Source organism: Paroedura picta, chromosome 15, assembly GCF_049243985.1.
Source record: "Paroedura picta isolate Pp20150507F chromosome 15, Ppicta_v3.0, whole genome shotgun sequence".
Taxonomy (NCBI): Eukaryota; Metazoa; Chordata; class Lepidosauria; order Squamata; family Gekkonidae; genus Paroedura; species Paroedura picta.
The window spans coordinates 20,377,743-20,398,551 of NC_135383.1; the positions used below are offsets into that span (position 1 = coordinate 20,377,743).

At 49.3% G+C, this 20,809-nt stretch overlaps 1 protein-coding gene across 2 annotated transcripts in view; it reads left to right on the top strand.

Annotated features, from left to right (window-relative positions):
- VMP1 (vacuole membrane protein 1) overlaps nucleotides 1-20,809 on the top strand; it is a 119,898-nt gene that overhangs the window by 7,219 nt on the left and 91,870 nt on the right. For both annotated transcript variants that reach the window (XM_077311359.1, XM_077311358.1), the window contains exons 2-5: nucleotides 12,172-12,273; nucleotides 13,562-13,697; nucleotides 18,215-18,305; nucleotides 20,192-20,302. In XM_077311359.1, the coding sequence (XP_077167474.1) occupies nucleotides 12,198-12,273; nucleotides 13,562-13,697; nucleotides 18,215-18,305; nucleotides 20,192-20,302 (414 nt within the window). In that variant the 5' untranslated portion in view covers nucleotides 12,172-12,197. The remainder of the gene's footprint in view (nucleotides 1-12,171; nucleotides 12,274-13,561; nucleotides 13,698-18,214; nucleotides 18,306-20,191; nucleotides 20,303-20,809) is intronic.

The window sequence follows — 20,809 nt, forward strand, 5'->3', positions numbered from 1 at the left end:
TCAGACCCTGCCACCGATTTTGTTAGTCTTTAAGGTTCCACTGGATTCTTGCTCTTCTCCATTTAGCAGTTGCAAGTCCTGCACAAGTCTTGTGGGGTGAGGAGGAAACTCAAGCACAGTTAGCTGTTCGCTGCACGGACGGTTAAACCTCTTTGATGGTTGATCTCAGGCCGAGACCACCACCTGTCGTCCCAAAAGGTCGCTTGAGGACATACAACTTCCCTGGCATCCTTTCCAAGGGTTACTTGGCTTGGGTTCATCTAAGGGACTTCAGGCTTGGTTCTTTCCAGAGAGCCGGCCCTGGCTTTGTTTGCAGTTCTTTTTCTGCCTTTTTTAAAATGCAAGAGTGATTGTTTCTCTGCTGCTGGGATCAGGCTGCCTTAGTGAGAAATTCCTTGGAGTGGAGGAGAAGGAAGCCAATGTTGGCTTTTGGAGAATTGACTTCTCATAGCGAGTGGTGAGTTAAAATTGCATCCAGGTGAAGAGAGAGGATGTCCAAGGAAGATAGGGCTCTTGATCATTTCAAAGCAAGAGATTATTTTCACCAAATACATTGGGCAAATGGTCTTGTACTTCCTTGTAGGTCTGTTTTACATGGTAGATCAAGCTTTCTCAACCAGGGTTTCGTGATGGCCCTGGAAGGGTTTCCAGAATGGATGGGAGGTAATTAATTTTGTATATATTTTTTTAAATTTGTTAAACGTTTATTGGGTGATGTGACCACATATGGTCATGTCGACCTTCCCCTTCCTCCCAAAATGGCCAATGTTGGGCGTGGAGGGGGTGGGAAAGGGAGGGGCCCTGGTGGTGTACACAGCTATGCTTCCCAACCACATTCTACACAATTGCATAACATTCTGAAACCTGAAGCATGTTGCAAGGGGGTTCTCAGAGGTAAAACAGTTGACAAAAGCTGTGGTAGATACTTGATGCTTACAAATACAAATCAGTAGGAACTCGGCCCCTGTTAACTTGGTGGGGTGAGGGGAGGCAGGATGAGATAACAGGCAATGGTATCTTTTCCGGTGAGTCTTGTCTTCTCGTATTGTGGCCAAAGTATGATAGCCTGAGTTTGCATTAATATTTTAAGAATATAAAATGCTAACCTACTTTTGCAGGTAAAACTGTACTATCTAGATGCTTGCAGCTATTTCTTGAATGAAAAAGCCCTGGAAAATTTAATGTCATAAAGTGCCAGTGCTATAGGTCAGGGGTAGTCAACCTGTGGTCCTCCAGATGTCCATGAACTAAAATTCCCATGAGCCCCTGCCAGCAAATGCTGGCAGGGGCTCATGGGAATTGTAGTCCATGGAAATCTGGAGGACCACAGGTTGACTACCCCTGACCTATAGGTGGTTGTGGAAACTGTTGTGCCCCAAGGTCTCAAAGAATATTTTGTTGGGAGAACTGGAATAAGCGTTGAACTGAAAAACCCTCTGTTGGAAGAGTGGGCATGGCCTCCCTCCGGTTGGCTCCTTGTGTGTCCCAACCTGGAACTTCCTGAAAAAGGGACAGGGTTAGAGTTACACCTTCTTCCTCTTTACAACTTAAACCGTGAGGAAAAGGGGAATATAAATGCTTTATTAATAAAGAAACAGAGACAGGAACTTGTCCACAGATGGGCCTGCTTCTCCCTCTCTTCTAGGGGCAGCCCCACTAACTGCACAGCCCCCGTAGCCGAGTGGCCAGTCACTTCAGATACTGAAGAAATGAGCAGTGACTCACGAAAGCATCTACCCTGCCACAAATTTGGTTAATCTTTAAGGTGCCACTGGACTCTTGCTCTTTTCTGCTGCAAGTCCATGAAAATATTAGCCTAGCGCGACTTAATTTATCTCATTGGTGTCTGAAAACCACATATGGCTCTTTGAAATGCCACCCGTGGCTTATCTGAGTGCTGTTTCCCGTGGCACCCGCCCTACGTGTCAAGAAAGTGGGTCATGGCTTTAGAACTGCAGTCCCCCAATGTGTTGACTGGGGCACTTGCTGACACCTTTCCTGTTGCCCACCAAGTGTTTTTAGAAAGCAGTGGGGCTTTTGCCCAGCAAGGGCTCTGATTGGCCACTAGAGCAGCTGTTTGTCTCTGTGCTTGCCATGCTATGTCAGGTTTCCAAAGATGCCCATACTGGCAGGCCTTGCTCTAGAAACTGGAGCAGCCGCATCATTACAGTAAAACTGCTTAATTTTTAAAATGCAGCACACCTAACATGCCAATTATAGCAAGGTGGTGCAGATAGAGGGCTTTCTTTCTTTCCCCCCTTCCTTCCCCCCTTCCTTCCCCCTTTCCTTCCCCCCTTCCTTCCCCCCTTCCTTCCTTCCGTCCGTCCGTCCGTTATTCTTTCCTTTGTTTCTGTTTTTTGTCTCTTCCCTCCCTCTCAGCAAGCCATCTTGTGGTGGGTTACATAAAAAGTTAAAATCATCTTCACCCCCCATCACAAAACAGAACCCAGTGGCGAAAACCTGGCTTGACATGGATTAGCACATAGAGCTGCATGAGGTAGTGGAATAGGGTGTACCATTGTGGAGTGATAGCCTATGAACTATGGAGGGGTTTTGTACCCCCAATATGTGAGTAGTATGTGGAGGTTGGATGCCTTCATTTCTCTTTCAGACTCTCAGCTTGGACCAGACATTTAAATACGTTCTGGGGAGGGGCTGTGACTCAGTGAAAAGAGCCTCTGCTTGGTGTGCAGAAGGTCCCAGGTTCAATCCCTGGAATCTCCAGTTAAAGGACCAGACAGTAGGTTGATGGGAAAGACTGCGACCCTGAAGAGCCACGGAGAGGGGCCATGGCTCAGTGAAAAGACCCTCTGCTTGGTGTGCAGAAGGTCCCAGGTTCAATCCCTGGCATCTCCAGTTAAAGGACCAGACAGTAGGTTGATGGGAAAGACTGCGACCCTGAAGAGCCACGGAGAGGGGCCATGGCTCAGTGACAAGAGCCTCTGCTTGGTGTGCAGAAGGTCCCAGGTTCAATCCCTGGCATCTCCAGTTAAAGGACCAGACAGTAGGTTGATGGGAAAGACTGCGACCCTGAAGAGCCAAGGAGAGGGGCCATGGCTCAGTGACAAGAGCCTCTGCTTGGTGTGCAGAAGGTCCCAGGTTCAATCCCTGGCATCTCCAGTTAAAGGACCAGACAGTAGGTGATGGGAAAGACTGCGACCCTGAAGAGCCACAGAGAGGGGCCATGGCTCAGTGACAAGAGCCTCTGCTTGGTGTGCAGAAGGACCCAGGTTCAATCCCTGGCATCTCCTAAATCGAAAGGACCAGGTAGTTGGTGATGTGAAAGAATTTCAGCCAGAGACCCTGGAGAGCTGCTGCCAGCTTGGTGGTCTGATTCAGTATAGACAGCTTCATACATGCTGTAATATTTTCAAGTTCTTCTCCAAGTCTTGAATATTCAGTAATCCAGACCAATGTGCTTCCTCACTCACTTCCGTCCTTCCAAAAATGCTCAGAGGGTCTATCCCACTTCTGGACCTGTGTGCTACTGAAGGAACCCGCTCTGGGTGGGGGGATGTACTTTTGTCAATGTAGAGTGCCTTGAGGAGATGTCCTAATTCTTGTTCTAATTGAATTTTTCCTTTTGGGTGTTCAGGGAGCTAAAAATACCATGAGTTGCTCCCTTTCTCCCCCCCCCTCCCCAACTTCCCTCCCTTGCCACCTAATTGCTTATTAAGAAACCCCTGATCATAACCTTCAAAATCTGAATGTTCTACTTCTCACCCTGGGCAGGAGAGTCTGCATCTCTGTGGATCTGGTAGAGCACTTAATATCTGTGCCGGTTAGGAGGTGGACGCTTTGGGAAGTTTGAAACCTGGGAGAGCAAAGCAGCAAAGAGGAATATTCCTTGGGAAACTGGAAGCTGGTAAACCTGTGCACAGTGATTGAACTGTATGCTTGTTCAGTTTGATTGGGGAAGAGAGGGGAACTCCCAGCTCAGCTCCTTAACAATGTACCTTTTCTGTTTAGGCTTGCGGTGGTTGCCTTGGTCTTTGCAGACCCTGCCTTCTGAAGAAATATTTCACGAGTCTTGCTTTTGCTATTTTTCATTTATTTAAATGATAGGAACTTTCTGTGTGTCGTTTTTAGAGCATAGAAGGCTGGCTGGAATGTGACTTACAAACAGACAATCAGTTCTGGTTCAAGTGACTAGAGCCTTGCAGAGATTCCTTGGTTGGAAGTCGGTATATGTGGACAGGATTCCCTCAAAGAATGCTAGGATGTTGTTCCCGGTATTCCCTTGCTCTAAGAAGACTGGAGCTTGTCTGCATGTGCTGAACGTCTTCTAGAGGCAATGTTGGAGCTGTGCAGGCTTGGTATTGAGCTTTGTGTGCATGCCTTAGGGTTGGAATCCTGGTCCATTGACGGGTCAGACGCTATGGGTTTAAACTGTCTAGACTGGTACCAGCTTGATATCACACAGAATATTTTCACAGAGTAGTACCACAGTGGAATGGGCTGCCTAAGGAGGTGGATGGCCCCTTCCCACTCTAAGATTCTGTGGATCTATGGGTCTAGTTCAGCAGTGGAATGGGCTGCCCGAAGAGGTGGGGAGCTCCCCCTCACTGGTGGTCTTCAAGCAGCCGCTGGACAGAGACTTCTCCTGGATGCTTGAGGCTGATCCTGCATTGAGCAGGGGTGGAACTAGATGGCCTGTGTGGTCCCTTCCAACTCTGGGATTCCATGGGTCTAATTCAGCAGCGGAATGGGCTGCCTAAGGAGGTGGTGAGCTCCCCCTCGCTGGCGGTCTTCAAGCAGCCGCTGGACAGAGACTTCTCCTGGATGCTTGAGGCTGATCCTGCATTGAGCAGGGGTGGAACTAGATGGCCTGTGTGGTCCCTTCCAACTCTGGGATTCCATGGGTCTAATTCAGCAGCGGAATGGGCTGCCTAAGGAGGTGGTGAGCTCCCCCTCGCTGGCGGTCTTCAAGCAGCAGCTGGACAGATCCTTCTCCTGGATGCTTGAGGCTGATCCTGCACTGAGCAGGGGGTGGAACTAGATGGCCTGTGTAGCCCCCTCCCACTCTAGGATTCCATGGTCTAATTCAGCAGCGGAATGGGCTGCCTAAGGAGGTGGGGAGCTCCCCCTCACTGGCAGTCTTCAAGCAGCGGCTGGACAGATCCTTCTCCTGGATGCTTGGGGTTGATCCTGCATTGAGCAGGGGGGCAGGCTAGATGGCTTGTGTGGCTCCTTCCAACTCTAGGATTCTATGAGTCTAGTTCAGCCATGGAATGGGCTGCCTAAGGAGGTGGTGAGCTCCCCCTCGCTGGCGGTCTTCAAGCAGCAGCTGGACAGAGACTTCTCCTGGATGCTTGAGGCTGATCCTGCATTGAGCAGGGGTGGAACTAGATGGCCTGTGTGGTCCCTTCCAACTCTGGGATTCCATGGGTCTAATTCAGCAGCGGAATGGGCTGCCTAAGGAGGTGGTGAGCTCCCCCTCGCTGGCGGTCTTCAAGCAGCAGCTGGACAGATCCTTCTCCTGGATGCTTGAGGCTGATCCTGCACTGAGCAGGGGGTGGAACTAGATGGCCTGTGTAGCCCCCTCCCACTCTAGGATTCCATGGTCTAATTCAGCAGCGGAATGGGCTGCCTAAGGAGGTGGGGAGCTCCCCCTCACTGGCAGTCTTCAAGCAGCGGCTGGACAGATCCTTCTCCTGGATGCTTGGGGTTGATCCTGCATTGAGCAGGGGGGCAGGCTAGATGGCTTGTGTGGCTCCTTCCAACTCTAGGATTCTATGAGTCTAGTTCAGCCATGGAATGGGCTGCCTAAGGAGGTGGTGAGCTCCCCCTCGCTGGCGGTCTTCAAGCAGCAGCTGGACAGATCCTTCTCCTGGATGCTTGGGGTTGATCCTGCATTGAGCAGGGGGTGGGACTAGATGGCCTCCATGGGCCCTTCCCACTCTAGGATTCTATGAAAAGGCCAGGTTGCTGCCTGCCCTTCTCAGTGCACAAACAGTGGTCCACATACTGTTTGATCTTGGTGTTGGTGTAAAGTGCCATCAAGTCACAGCTGACTCGGGAGGAGGGGGGGACCCTGGACAATTTGAGGGAGGAGACTTGCCGTTGCCTGCCTCTGTGCATCAACTCTGGGCTTTCTTGGTGGTCCCCCATTCAAATGATAACCAGAGCTGATCTCGCTTAGCTTCAGAGATGAGATAACACCAGGCTCATCATCCAAATTGGGGCATGATGTAATTTGTTAGGAAATGCAGGATTGGAGGCTGCTGGCCCCGATCCCCCAGTGGTTGGGAGGAAAGCTAGCAGCCGAACAGAATTTCTCACACTGGCCACCTACTTTTACTGCCGGAGGTTCTGAATCAGCATTTAAAAATAATTCTTGGTATTTTCCTTTATTTCTGTTCTAATTTCATCGTTTTTGAAGTTTCATTGCTGTCGGCTGATAGTCCTGTCCTAGTCTAAAAGTGAAAGAATTACGCGGAAACTAAATGCACATTCTAATAAATCCCCTTTTAACAAGGGGTTGCTTTCATTATCTCCTGAGAAAGTGATGAAGAGAAGCAACCAGTTAACTGTTAGTGTCCTTTTTTTGGTTGGAAATAGAGTCAACATTTTAAATATTTTTTTAAAACAATCAAATACATTTTTTGGCTGGTCAAATGGCCAGCCCTATCTTGAATGCTGCCCTCCAACTGGTGGCTCAGGACCTTCTTGGTCACAGTTTGACTTAGAGTTGGTCACACTGTATGTGCTGAGTTTTTTGTTTAGTTTTGTTTTATTTTTAGAGAGGAGGATAGAATGGGAGAGTGGGAAAGGATGTGGACCAAATTGAGAGGGTATAGAAGAGACGAGGATGATCTGGGGCCTGGAGACCAAGGCCTATGAGGAAAGACTGAGACGCTTGGGGATGTTCAGCCTGGAGAAGAGGAGGTGGAGAAGGGGCAGGAAGGCTCTTTTGAAGTATTTGGAAGGGAGTTACTTGGAGGAGGGCAGGGAGCAGTCCGTGTTTGCACCAGAGGCTGGGACCCGAAGTAATTGGTTTAAACTAAGTGTAGGATGGTCCTAGCTAGATATTAGGCAAAAACGGTTCACAGAGTAGTTCCGCACTAGAATGGGCTGCCTAAGGAGGTGGTGAGCTCCCTCTCACTGGCAGTCTTCAAGCAGCGGCTGGAGAGATACTTATCATGGGTGCTTTAGATTGATCCTGCATTGTGAAGGGGGTGGACTAGATGGCCAGCATTACCCCTTCCAACTCTGTGAGTATATGAAAGGTCAATCAGCAATGTTTTATAATTAAAGAGCCAAACTACCTCAATTTAAAGCAAGAGGTCAACAGTTAACAGGGTAAGAAGCTTACGTAAATGTCTGAAAACATATAAGGTACTATTACCTAAAAGCATAAAACTACTTATAAGGGACATGTTGTCAGAGGGTGTCTGCAGTAGAACAGTTAGATTCAAGTCCAGCAGCCCTTTAGATGCCCACAAGGAGTTTTGAGGTATACACTTTCAATGATATCTGACAAAAGGCGCTTTGACTCTCAAAAACTTGTACCCTCCACAAATCTCTACAAGACTAGTCTCGCACTTATAATTGATACGTTGATTAAGAATCAGTAAAGTTTCTGATAGATATTTGGCACTGGAACTCTCTGGGGCAAGATTCAGGCTCATCCAGTAGAGCTGTCCACTGCTCTCCTTTTGCCTGTCAGTCTGCTTTCTTCGTTTTTGCTTATTTGTTATGCATAATCTCCTTTTCCCATTGAGATGCCGACTTGAATGCCCGTTCTCTGGAAGGCAACTAGTGTATTTTAAAAACTCCACCCCCTCTTCAGCTTTTACGTTGGTGCTGATGTTTTTATTATTTTATTTGTCCTTTAAACATTTATAATTCCACGTTTTGGTTGGTAAAAGCCCAATTATATCGCTTGTCGGGAGAAATGGAAAAACCTGCCTCCGTTTTTTTTGGTGATGGGTTTGTCTTCTGTGCTTCAGTTCATAGAATCATAGAATCATAGAGTTGGAAGGGGCTATATAGGCCATCTAGTCCAACCCCCTGCTCAACGCAGGATCAGCCCTAAGCATCCTAAAGCATCCAAGAAAAGTGTGTATCCAACCTTTGCTTGAAGACTGCCAGTGAGGGGGAGCTCACCACCTCCTTAGGCAGCCTAGTCCACTGCTGAACTACTCTGACTGTGAAATTTTTTTTCCTGATATCTAGCCTATATCGTTGTACTTGAAGTTTAAACCCATTACTGCGTGTCCTCTCCTCTGCAGCCAACAGAAACAGCATCCTGCCCTCCTCCAAGTGACAACCTTTCAAATACTTAAAGAGGGCTATCATGTCAATAGAATAGAAGCCTGGAATAGAAGCTCACTTCATGTTTGTCTCTTTAAAAAAAGGAGTGGACGGATGATTGCGACTCTTCTGTGACCCTCCACAAGACAGTTAACCCCCCCCCCCCCAATTTCGACTGCCCCTCCCGTTCTGGCTGCTCCTGTGGCCCAAGCCATGTTTGGATAATCATCTACAAGAAGTCATGTTACGAGATGGGCTCAGACCGAATGGAAGCGCTGTCGACGCGGAAGAGCCGGTCACAAAGAGCTCCTTGTGCGCAGAAGGCAAATGTAAACAGCCCCCGGACATTCGGATGTGAGACAAAGAGGCCAATAAACACGGACATTTTATGGAACGTGTCTTGCCTTTGTGGGGGGAGATCTGCTCGCAGGGTGAGAAAAGCAGGCTTGGAGTCAGTTGCGTGAAGCCGGCCGATGCTGAATCACACCACCTAGCTGGTTCTCGCCTAGCTGGCCGTGATGGTCCAGGATCTTGGGCAGAGAGCAGGTTCTTTCACAACACCTGTGACTCAAAGATTGCTAAGTGCAGGTAGTGGTGGTTGAAACTGGAACCTTCTCTATGCAGTAAACATCATCAGGATAATAGGTGTTAGGCATATTCTAGGTCAGGGGTAGTCAAACTGCGGCCCTCCAGATGTCCATGGACTACAATTCCCATGAGCCCCTGCCAGCGGTCGCTGGCAGGGGCTCATGGGAATTGTAGTCCATGGACATCTGGAGGGCCGCAGTTTGACTACCCCTGTTCTAGGTCAACAGGAGGCAATTCTCAAGGAAGGAGCAACTTTGGGTGTAGAAGATCCCAAATTCTTGCTACCCCCCCCCCCCCCCAATTGAGATTTGTTTATGCAGCTGCTGTGAAGCAGAAACTTGGTGTCCCAGTTTAGAGCGGCAGCCTCTAATCTGGAGCACTGGATTCTATTCCCCACTCCACGTGCAGCCAGCTGGGTGACCTTGGGGCACTCACAGTTCTGTCAGTCCCACCTACCTTACAGTTCCCTTCTCCTCAATACATAGAGGCAGTGTGGTGTAGTGGTTAAGAGCAGTGGGCTCTAATCCCGAGAACCGGGTTTGATTCCCCCTTCCTCCACATGCAGAATACACCGGTAGCCTTCGTAGCACCGGGTGGTGATGCGTACCATAGGTGCAACGTGCAGAGGGCGAAGGAGCTGTCGAAGAGGCTAAGCCGGGTGGGACAGAAATCCAGACCCAGAGTTCTGTTGGAGCTGCTCTTGCAGAGCTCTCTCAGCGCTGCTTTCCTCACGGGCTGTCTGTTGTGGGGAAAGAAAGAGAAGGCGACTGAAAACTGCTCTCCTTCGGGTAGTAAAAAGCAGGATCCAAAAAGACAGCTTCTTCTTCTGTGAAAGTACACTTAACCGTGCCTTTTCCCCCTTAGCCACGACTAAGGAATATCTTTGATCATCCTCTCCTCTGCACCATTTTTATCTGCATCCTTTTTGAAGTGAGGCCTCCAGGTGCGGTCTGACCAATGCACTATTGACATCTTGCGATTTTTTGGTGTTTGCATTTGCCGTTTTTGCCACCGCTTCACGCTCTGCTCGTCTTTAGCTTACAGTCCACAAGTACCCCAAGATCTCGTTCACACACACACTGCTGCCCAGAAGTCTCATCTCCCACCCACTATGCCTGCTTCTCTTTTTTGTGACCCTGATGTAGAGCTCTGCACTTCCCATTATTGAATTGCACCTTGTTCTCATTGGCCCACTTTTCCTGCATGTTCAGATCTTGTTGGACTTTCTCTGGTGTGTTCGCCGCTCCTCCCAATTTGGTGTCATCTGCAGATTTAATGAGGAGTCCCTCCACCCCTTTCTTGTTAATGCAAAAGTATCGATTCAGTCCTGAGCCCTGTGGCTCCCTCAAATCTGAGGACATACCATTGACAAGAACTCTTTGGGTGTGGTTTTCCACCCAGGTCTCTGTCCACCTAACCATCCAAAACTCCAGCCTACGGTCCTCCAGTTTACCCATCAGAACATACTGGGGAACCTCGTGAAAAGACTTACTGAAATCCAGGTCTTGCAAGGCGGAAGGCCAGCAATGAATATCATGAAGCACATTGTTGTCAAAATGATTCATGTTGTGTCTAAAATTGTAGGTCTGTATATATAGGTGGCGCAAAGCGGTAAGGCAGCAGAAATGCTGTCTGAAACTGTCTGTCCATGAGGTTGGGAGTTCGATCCCAGCAGCTGGCTCAAGGTCAACTCGGCCTTCCATCCTTCCGAGGTCGGTAAAATGAGGACCCAGCTTGCTGGAGGGTAAACGGTAATGACTGGGGAAGGCACTGGCAAACCACCGCGTATTGAGTCTGCCATGAAAACGCTAGAGGGCGTCACCCCAGGGGTCAGACATGACCCGGTGCTTGCACAGGGGATTCCTTTACCTTTTATATATAGGAATAATCATTAATGCCTTAGATTGCTTTACATTAAAATGTTAAGCATTTGGGTAGATCCCACCACTCCAAAAGTTGAAGCCTTCTTCCCACATCCATGGCTCTTCTAAGAACCATTTATAGACCAGAAGAATATTGGATTCTCTGAAGGCAAAGAGGGGGCAGGTGACACTAGATGAGCGATAGGGATGTGAGTGTCCTACATAGTGCGGGGGGTTGGACTAGATGACCCAGGAGGTCCCTTCCAACTCTATGATCCTATGATTCTATGGACCAGCCCTGTTGTCTTAAGAAACATTTCCCTCATTCCAAAAGAGAAAAGAGTTTCCAGGAGATTTTTTTTTAAGTGTTCTTTTTTCCGAATTCTCTTGTCTTTCGCTCCGAAATGGTGTTTTTTCAGTGTTAATTTCCTGGTCTCATCCATAAGCCCGGTGGAATAGCACTGTCTTGCAGCCCCTCTGGAACTGTTGAAGGGCCTGGAGGGGCATGATCTCAACTGTAGGCCAGGCTGGGGCCAGGCTGAAAAAGCCCTGCCTCTGGTCCAGGCTTCTTCGGGGCTGGGGATCTTGAGCAATTGCTAATCACTGGATCTTAGTGCTCTTGGGAGGGGGTATAGCAACAGTCCCATAAGAACAGGGGTTCCAGCCCTTTTAGGGCTCTTAAGGTCTGCAGTCGGGAATCTGTCCACCTGGGTCTGAGAAGCAGCTTTAACCACTCCTGGTGATTGTGTTCAAGCATCGCTGTGCCAGGCATTAAAACAATTGTATTGCCAACAAGGTTCTCATCTTAGAGCTTTAGATGGCATAATTTTTTTTAACCAGTTTGCCATAGTATTTCCATCTGTCTGCTTCCGTGGATTAACCTTTCTACTGTTGCCAGTCTTGGCATAGTGGTTACAAGCGGCAGCTTCTAATCTGAAGAGACGGGTTTAATTCCCCACTCCTCCAGCTGGGCGACCTTGGTTTACAAGTCACAGTTCTCTCAGAGCTGTTCTCACAGAGCAGTTCTCTTAGAGCTCTCTCTGCCCCAGCTCCCTCACAGTGTGCCTGTTGTGGGGAGAGGAAGGGAAAGGTTTTTGTAAGCTACATTGGGGCTCCAGATAGCAGCATTTCAAAGGACCTTTGTTGGCATAACAAAAGCATTTATGTTAAAAGACATAAGGTAGTGAAAAGCTGGGTATAAAAATAGCTCTCCTTTCCCTCCATTGAAATGAAATCCCTCTATTTAAATGAAATCTGAGATTCTCTGGAGGTCTCTCTGGGCTCTCTGGTGCTCCCCCTGGTGGTTACCATGAGTAACAGGCTGCCTGTTTCAACACTGTTAAACTTGGCAGAACGGAACAGCATTTACGGGTGTTTGCTTTGTTGTTTGTTTGTTTTGTTTCTGCTCTTCTGGTTAACACTTTTTGTGCTTGCTCTTTTGTGTGTGTGTTTGTGTGTACGCTAGGTCCCCATAACTGACTGATCTATGAAATGGCAGAAAATGGAACAGATTGTGACCAGAGGCGCATAGGAATCAGCAAAGAACAGCACAATGGGAATTTCACAGGTGAGAAAATGCAGAGCTTCCCTCTCCAACAAAGCGCTTGGCATTCCTGCAGCTGCTGAGCGTTGACTGCTCAGGCGTTTTGCCTCTAATTTTCTCCCTCTGCTGAGTGGAGTGGTTTGCCTCCTCAGCAGGATCTCACTGCTGTAATCTTAAAACAGCCGGTGGTTAGGTCAAGACTATGCAGCTCCAGGTTGTGGCTAAGCCAGGCTTCCTGGGGTAGTGAGCGGCTTTTCACTCGCACAGCTTTGGGGGAGCATATTCAAAAAGCTAGCACACACATTGGATCAGCCACTACCGTGTTGTCATCAGCTGTTGTTGTCCTGGCGGTAGCTGCCTCATCCCACCCTAAATTCTGGACATCCTGCCTCTTTGTAATGACGTTTTAAAAAGGACCCTCTGGTCACTCTCTCCATAATGAGCATAGGGTGGTAAGTGTAGGTTTGCGTAACATGCGGTGGTCAAAGGTGCTGTCAGAGAGGAGTGCGGACTTCTAATCTGGTAAGCCGGGTTTAATTCCCCACTCCCCCACATGCAGCCAGCTGGATGACCTTGGGCTCGCCACAGCACTGATGAAGCTGTTCTGACCGAGGAGGAATATCTGGGTTCTCTGAGCCTAACCTCCGTCGCAGGGTGTCTGTTGTGGGTAGAGGAAAGGGAGGGCGACTGTAAGCCACTTTGAGCCTCCTTCAGGTAGAGAAAAGCAGCATATAAGAACCAACTCTTCTTCTTCTTCAGTAATATCAGGGCTCTCTCAGCCTTAACTCCCTCACAGGGTGTCTGTTGTGGGGAGAGGAAAGGGAAGGTGACTGTGAGCTGCTTTGAGACTCCTTCTGGTAGAGAAAAGCAGTATGTAAGAACCAACTCTTCTTCTTCTTCAGTAATATCAGGGCTCTCTCAGCCTCACCTCCCTCACAGGGTGTCTGTTGTGGGGAGAGGAAAGGGAAGGCGACTGTAAGCCACTTTGAGACTCCTTCGGGTAGAGAAAAGCGGCATATAAGAACCAACTCTTCTTCTTCTTCAGTAATATCAGGGCTCTCTCAGCCTTAACTCCCTCACAGGGTGTCTGTTGTGGGGAGAGGAAAGGGAAGGTGACTGTGAGCTGCTTTGAGACTCCTTCTGGTAGAGAAAAGCAGTATGTAAGAACCAGCTCTTCTTCTTCTAAACTGTTTGGCGCAGAAATCCAGGCCCGCAGCTCTCACTGACATCTCCCATACTCTCGAGCTAGTTCTTGCTTCTGTTCTTTTGCTTCCTGTAACCTCTCTCCTTTCTCTCCCCTCTCCACCTGCAGAGCCCTCTTCATCAAATGAACAGAAGCAAAAAGAACGGGAAGATCGGCAGAGTATCGTACTCTGGAGGAAGCCTCTCATTACCTTGCAGTATTTTTTCCTGGAAGCGCTATTAAACTTGAAAGAATGGACCGTAAAGTAAAGATACCTCCTATTAACTTGAGTTGAAGGGTGGGGCAGAGGGTCTTGCGAGGCACAGGGGGCAGCTGCAGTGAAGGACCTCAGAATCCTCCTCCACAGCGCCCTCTTGTTAATATTTCTCCCCAATGTGGTCCTCTTTTATCTAGTGGTATCCCTAGAGTGGGGGTGGCCAAACTGTGGCTCTCCAGATGCCCATGGACTACAATTCCCATGAGCCCCTTGGGCTCATGGGAATTGTAGTCCATGGACATCTGGAGAGCCACAGTTTGGCTTCCTTTGCCCTGCGGTGTTCTGTAGTTCTGGGTCCCTGTTTTCAAAAGGACTGGACTGCTTTATCCTCCCCTTCTAGAGGCTTCCAGTTGTTTTGTGCAGCCCGTTCCCTTTCTTCATAGGTCGTCTTGAGTTTGTCCTCAATCCAGCACCCCGCGTGAGCACTGTCTGTTTTTAAAACCTCAATTTTGAGTTTATTGTTTGCCAGCTTAGCTGTCGCTGTCGGGAGGAGATCTTGGGTTCGTTTATTCCGGGCCCTTCTGCCTCCTTGGCAGTTTCAGCATTTCAACTAGGAACATAGTAGGAGAATCACACAAAACGTCACGGAACCGCAATTCATTTCTTTAAAAAGAAAATTAAAGACAACAGAAGGGGAGCACTAAATGAAACGTCCCTCAAAGTCAGGATTATCTCTTCAAAGTGACGGCGGCTCTCCAGGCACTCTGGCAGAGGTCTTTCGTGTCTTCCAATCCTTTTGACGGGAGATGCCCGGGATTCAGCTTGAGACCCCCTGCATGCCAAGCTGTTGGGTGATCTCAGGCTGGGCACAGTTCTCTCAGAGCTCTCTCAGTTCCACCTGCTTCATAAGGTGCCTATTTGGAGGGAGAGGAAGGGAAAGCGAATGTGTGCTGCTTTGAGACTCCATAAGGCAGAGAAAAGCGGGGGTATAGCAACCAACTCTTCTTCTGCAAATCCACTTTTTATATGGTGTGGAATGTTTTGATGCATGGTAACCAGTCAAGGTGTCAAGGTAACGATGTAAAAGCATTCCTTAAGGGCTTTGAATTGAGGAGGGTGGGGCTAGCTCTAAGGCTGAGGAAAAGTTCAGAGTCTTGTGAACTTATCTTTAAAAACGTGTCCTCCCTCTCCAGGTAAAGTTCAGGATTACGTGGAACTTGCATTTGTACCCACCTAGAGGACTTTGGTTCTTACCTGGCTATCTGCTCCGGTAATTGACATGAGTATCCTAAAATGACATGAAAGCCAGCGTGGGGCTGTGGTGAAAGAGCAGCAGCCCCTAATCTGGAGAGCCGGGTTTGATTCCCCACTCCGCCACATGCAGCCAACTGGGTGGCTTTGAGCCAGTCACACTTCTCTTAGAACTGTTCTCACAGAGCAGTTCTCTCAGAGCTCTCTCAGCCTCACCTGCCTTGCAGGGTGTCTGTTGCAGGTGGAGGAAGGGAAAGGCATTTGTAAGCTGCTTTGGGACTCCTTCAGGTAGTGGAAAGTGGGGTATAAAACACCAGCTCCTTCTCTTCTTCAAACCAAAATAGTTACTTACAGGTTTTGGGCAGAATGGCATTGGAATGGATTGGCTGGTTAATACAGGAAGCCCTATGGGCTCCAAACTCATGTGACATCCAGTCCAGTAGACTCCTTTCGGAGACTGGTAGGCCAGACTCCTTGGGGGGATTTTGTGAGCGCTCCCTGACCCCCCCCCCCCACCTGCTCGCCCCAACAGCCCAACAGCCAAGATCTCCCCAGATACAGCTGGTGCTTTCTGCCCTTGCAGTTAGTGATTTCATGACAGTTTTATTGTAATTGTCTGTGTCGATTTGGCTAGATTCAGATTTGAATGCCTGCGAAGGAGGCATGCAACTGTTCTTCTAAGTCCTCACGCAACCATTTCTAACAGCGGCCCCTGCCAGCAGCCCTCGTAGCATCTGGTGGTGATGCATTCCTTAGGTGCAGCGTATGGAGAACGATTTCCTTTAATTCATGAGTCGGCCATGAGCCCTCTAAGCAAACAGGCTGTTAGGGTGCTGCTGGGGTCCGTATTTGAGCATGTTTCTCAGTGAGCTGGCAAGACTGTGTCCTGGCTGCACCACTTTACGGCTCAGGGGCCAGAATGCTCCTTGGCAATGGCTTTGAACACAGAAAGCTAGGATGTCATGGAGTAGGGTCCTTCTCCCTGGCATGCTAGCTTTCTTCATGCGAGGGTTTTGCTCTTATTTTCTTTTGCCATGGGAGTGTGAAGAGGTGCAGCCCGGGCACAGGTTTACTTGCTGCAATGTGACTAAGACTCTGGTGACATACAGTTGGCCTTGGCTCTTGCCTCCTCCCCCCACACTGAGCCTGCTGCCAGCTCTCTGGCTCACCAGACTGAGGCACACCCAGGCAGCAGGCCATCCAAATGCTCGTGGCAGCACTGTGGTCTCCCGTCTGACTTTTGGGCTTGGCTCGTGCCACACCCCCAAAATTTCAGACTTGAAGACGAGTTTATTATTTATTTATTCACTCTGTGAACTGCTGCTTCTGGACCAGCCATCTCATGGAAGTTGACAACAAAATCTAAATGAAAACACAGTCGTCTCTCTCATCTAAAACATAAACGCCACACAGTCCCCTTCTGGCCTATTTCTCAGGGTTGGTGCTTGGAGGAGGGGCCTGGCCTCAACCAACTAGCAGAAAAGCTTTGTCATGTGGGCCCTGCAGAACTGTTGGTTTTTATACCCCGCTTTCCACTACTCAAAGAGCCTCTTGTGGCGCAGAGTGGTAAGGCAGCAGTCATGCAGTCTGAAAGCTCTGCCCATGAGGCTGGGAGTTCGATCCCAGAAGCTGGCTCAAGGTCGACTCAGCCTTCCATCCTTCCGAGGTCGGTAAAATGAGTACCCAGCTTGCTGGGGGGTAAACGGTAATGACTGGGGAAGGCACTGGCAAACCACCCCGTATTGAGTCTGCCATGAAAACGCTGGAGGGCGTCACCCCAAGGGTCAGACATGACCCGGTGCTTGCACAGGGGATACCTTTACCTTTACTTTCCATTACTCAAAGGAGTTTCAAAGTGACGTACTGCCACCTTCATCTCCCCACTTTGACTCTTAAAAAGACAAACAAGTGCTTCTGGGATCAAGCCAAGCCTAAACTCTCCCTAGGAGCTAAAACCACTAAGGCTATCGTACGTTGGTCACGTTATGGGAAGCCGAGAGTCACTGGAGGAGACAATCACTCCAGGAGAAGCGGAAGGCAGCAGGAAAAGCGGAAGACCCAACTGGAGATGGACGGACTCAATCCAGGAAGTCCCAGCCCTCAGTGAGCAAGACCTGAGAATGGCTGTGAGCACTGGGACGTCTGGGTGGGCGTTATTTGTGGGGCTGCCATCTGTCGCAAGCAATTTGACGCCGTTTGCCGCACGCATCCAACCTCCTTGAGCCCAGCCTTGTTGGCCCATGCTCAGAAAACACAGCAGTGAATCCCACTCTGCAAGATGAGAGTCCAGTTGTTCCATCAAGACCAACAAGACTTCCCGGGCGTACGCTTGCTCTTCCGCTACAGACCGGCATTGCTACCAGCCGGGATCTGTGTTGCCAGGGGCAGCTGCTGTGCCCATTGCTCACTGCATTGGCAGGGGCTGGCTCAAGACAGCCTTGGCGTGGCACCGAGTGGGCTGTGATGTCTTTGGGAGATCGAAGGTGGCGATGCAGCCCGATGGGAGAATAAAACTGGACAGAGCTGAAATGGATGAACAGACACTTGGGGGTCGCCCCATGGCAAGGCTTGGCAGTTGGCAGAGGGTGAATGCAGGAGCCCCTCCTCCCTGCAACCCAGAATTAACCTCCAGAGCTTGCTCCCAGGCCACTGGGGGCTGCTATTATTATTATTAATATGATTATTATTAAATTTATTGCCCGCCAATCCCAGGAATGGCTCGTGGTGGGTTACAAATGTGTCCAATAAAACCCATTAAAATGGACAATAAAACATAACAAAAAGTCAACAGCTGTAGGCTAAAGCAGGGGTAGTCGACTGGTGGTCCTCCAGATGTCCATGGACTACCATTCCCATGAGCCCCTGCCAGCATTTGCTGGCAGGGGCTCATGGGAATGGTAGTCCATGGACATCTGGAGGACCACAGGTTGACTACCCATGGGCTAAAGGGCCCCTCCTTGTGTAGAGGCCTTTGATGGCCAGATGTTGGGCACCAGCTTTGGGGAGACCACCCTTGCCTTCACGCCCAGCTAGGGAACTCCATGGGCTCTGTGAGATTGTTGTGTGGAAACAGCCGGGCTTCCTGCCACAGGGTTTGGCCTAACCCGGTAGAGTTCTCCTTACATTCTCTGCCACTTACGGTAGAGTCCTTTGGGAGCGGTGCTAGTTGAGAAGGGGACGGGGCAGGGGGAGAAGGACGGATGTGCTCCGTCCTGATGGTGGATTTCGGAAGTTGACGATGACCGCGTCCTTTTCCAGTTCTGGGGATCCTAAAAACATGCTTTCTCTCTTTTTTTTTTCTTTTCTTCCCCCAGATTGTGGCACCGCCGGAGTATCATGGTGTCTCTTTTAGTGCTACTCATGGTTCTCATGTCTGCGTATTATATTGAAGGAGCACATCAACAGGTGAGCCTGCTACTCAGCCCTGGTCCTGAGGTCCTCTGCATGGGCCTGGGGCAGCCATCCCAACGTCAACTAGAGTGTCCAGAGAAGTGTTGATCAATGGCAGACTCTTTTCTTCCGGGGCCATCACTCTGCTCTTCTCCGGGCTTAGGAGATTTCTGACATTTCCTGGATGGCTGTCTGTTTTGCAGGACAGTCTCCCCAGACCTTCCTACTATGATCAGAATTGGTGGAGGGGGGGGGAGGGACCATGCTCAGCTGAGTCGTCCCATTGCGTTTATTGTGTTCAGAGCTCCGGGTCTCCAGTGGCCAGACAGAAGCGTTGCTGGGGAAAGCCTCACACGCTTTCTAAAACCCCTTGGCAGGCTCCAGGAAAAGGTGTTGGTGGATGCCATGTCACCCTTGAGCACCATGTTGGAGACCCCTGGTCTAGACTCTTTACCCCTCTACCCGCAGCGTTGAGCACAATCCTTGCCCACCTGTTAAATCCAGACCACATTTGTAGACTGCTGAGGCCACCCCTGTAGGGCGGGCCCAAAATGTTCCCAGACTGGAAGCTGAGAGCAAGCGGCTTGTCAGAAGGTCGTTTGAAGAACTTGTGGCCAAGCTGTGAATTGTTCGGCGGAGTTTCTTAGTCGGGAGAACTGGATGAGAAGGGCACTCACTTTCACCCCAAGAGACGCGCTTAGTCTTTGTCCCATGTTCTCCCCACAGCTGTTGCCTGCATGAGTATCACTTCTTTGCATGTGTCTGCTCCCACCCCATCCCCAATGCCCTGAAACCAGAACTGGGGCAAGGGGGTGGCCTGTGCCCACTGTCCAGTTTGCAGCCAGTACAGGGATGACCATGGACCAACTTGAAAGAAGTGGTCATTGACAGAGACGAATGGAGAAAACTGTCCCGTAGAATCGCTGAGGGTCAGACACGACTGAATGGATAACATCATCATCATCATCATTGACTTGGATCACCTGTTGCGCATCCCTGGGGCCACTGCATCCCCTGCGGTGTTTTCCACGCCAGAAGCAAAATGGAGATCCGGAGAGTGTTGCCTGCAGGCCCTATTGTGTGGGTGGGGATTGGGACCCTTGCCCCTTCAGACCTTGCTGCATTCACAGGTTACCCCGGGCTTTCTCAACCAGAGTTTTGTGAAACCCTAGAGCAGGGGTAGTCAAACTGCGGCCCTCCAGATGTCCATGGACTACAATTCCCAGGAGCCCCTGCCAGCATTTGCTGGCAGGGGCTCATGGGAATTGTAGTCCATGGACATCTGGAGGGCCGCAGTTTGACTGCCCCTGCCCTAGGGTTTCGCTGGTGTGAGCTAATTATATATATATAATTTGTTAAACACATATCAAGTTATATGACCGTATATGGTCAAGTTGACCCCCCCAAAAAATGGCTGATGATGGGCCTAAAAGGGGTGTGGAGGGGAGGGGCCCTGGTTTTTTTTGAAGCCTGGAGAATGTTTTAGAGGAGGCGTCACCCCAAGGGTCAGGCATGACTCGGTGCTTGCGCAGGGGATACCTTTACCTTTACCTTTTTAGCCCCTTAAAGACCAATCAAAACGTTCAGGGCAGAAGCTCTCATCAGTTTCCGCTCTCTTCCATTTGTAAATGATAAATCAAGAGCTTTGACTCACAAAGGCTTCTACCCTGGGAAATGTTGTGGCCGTGGACTTGAATTTTGTCCTACAGACTCAGTTTCCCCACCCGTTGCTCTCTCTCATGGTGCCAACTGCTGGCTGTAGCTGTCCTTCCTTCCCCCCTCCCTCCCCACCCCTTGGTCTGATTTTTTGTGAAGAATACTTTTCTGTTTTCTTTAATGTTACGGGTTTTTTCTGCTTTCTTATGCAAACTTCATTGTCTTCTTTTCCCCCCTCTCCACAGTATGTGCGGTATATGGAGAAAAAATTCTTATGGTGTGCCTACTGGGTAGGCTTAGGTATTCTGTCCTCGGTTGGACTGGGAACAGGTCTTCATACTTTTCTGCTCTATTTGGTAAGTAAAAGTATGTGTGTGTGTTCCTTAGTAACAACGGGGGGTTGTGCACTTGGAAAATTCTGAATGCAGCAGCAAGAGAACATGAAAGACCAAGGAATGATGCTCGGAATTTGGTTTGGGTTTTAGATCTGGTTCAGACCTATTTTTTCGTTGGAATGAGTAAACTTTCTGGGCAACTCCCTTTCCAAAAATCACACAGACACACGATACCTTTATTGGCATAAATCAGATTAGCAAGATAAGCAGAGAGAGTCAAGATGCATCAAACAGTTTGAATTTAAAAACTGAAGACAGAAATTCAGCCACAATAAAAGTGACGCCAGCATCCTTGTCACTCAGTAAAAATTGGCAGATCAGGTCTTTTGAATGGTTTCTCCAGTTTGCTCTACTTTCCAAAAATCGTCTGAGGATTGAGCATGCCCCAGAAAGGTCAATGGGCACATAAGGCTGTGTGCTTCAGCGCGATTCAGCCACCTCTGCAGTCACCGAACCCTGAAGCAGCGC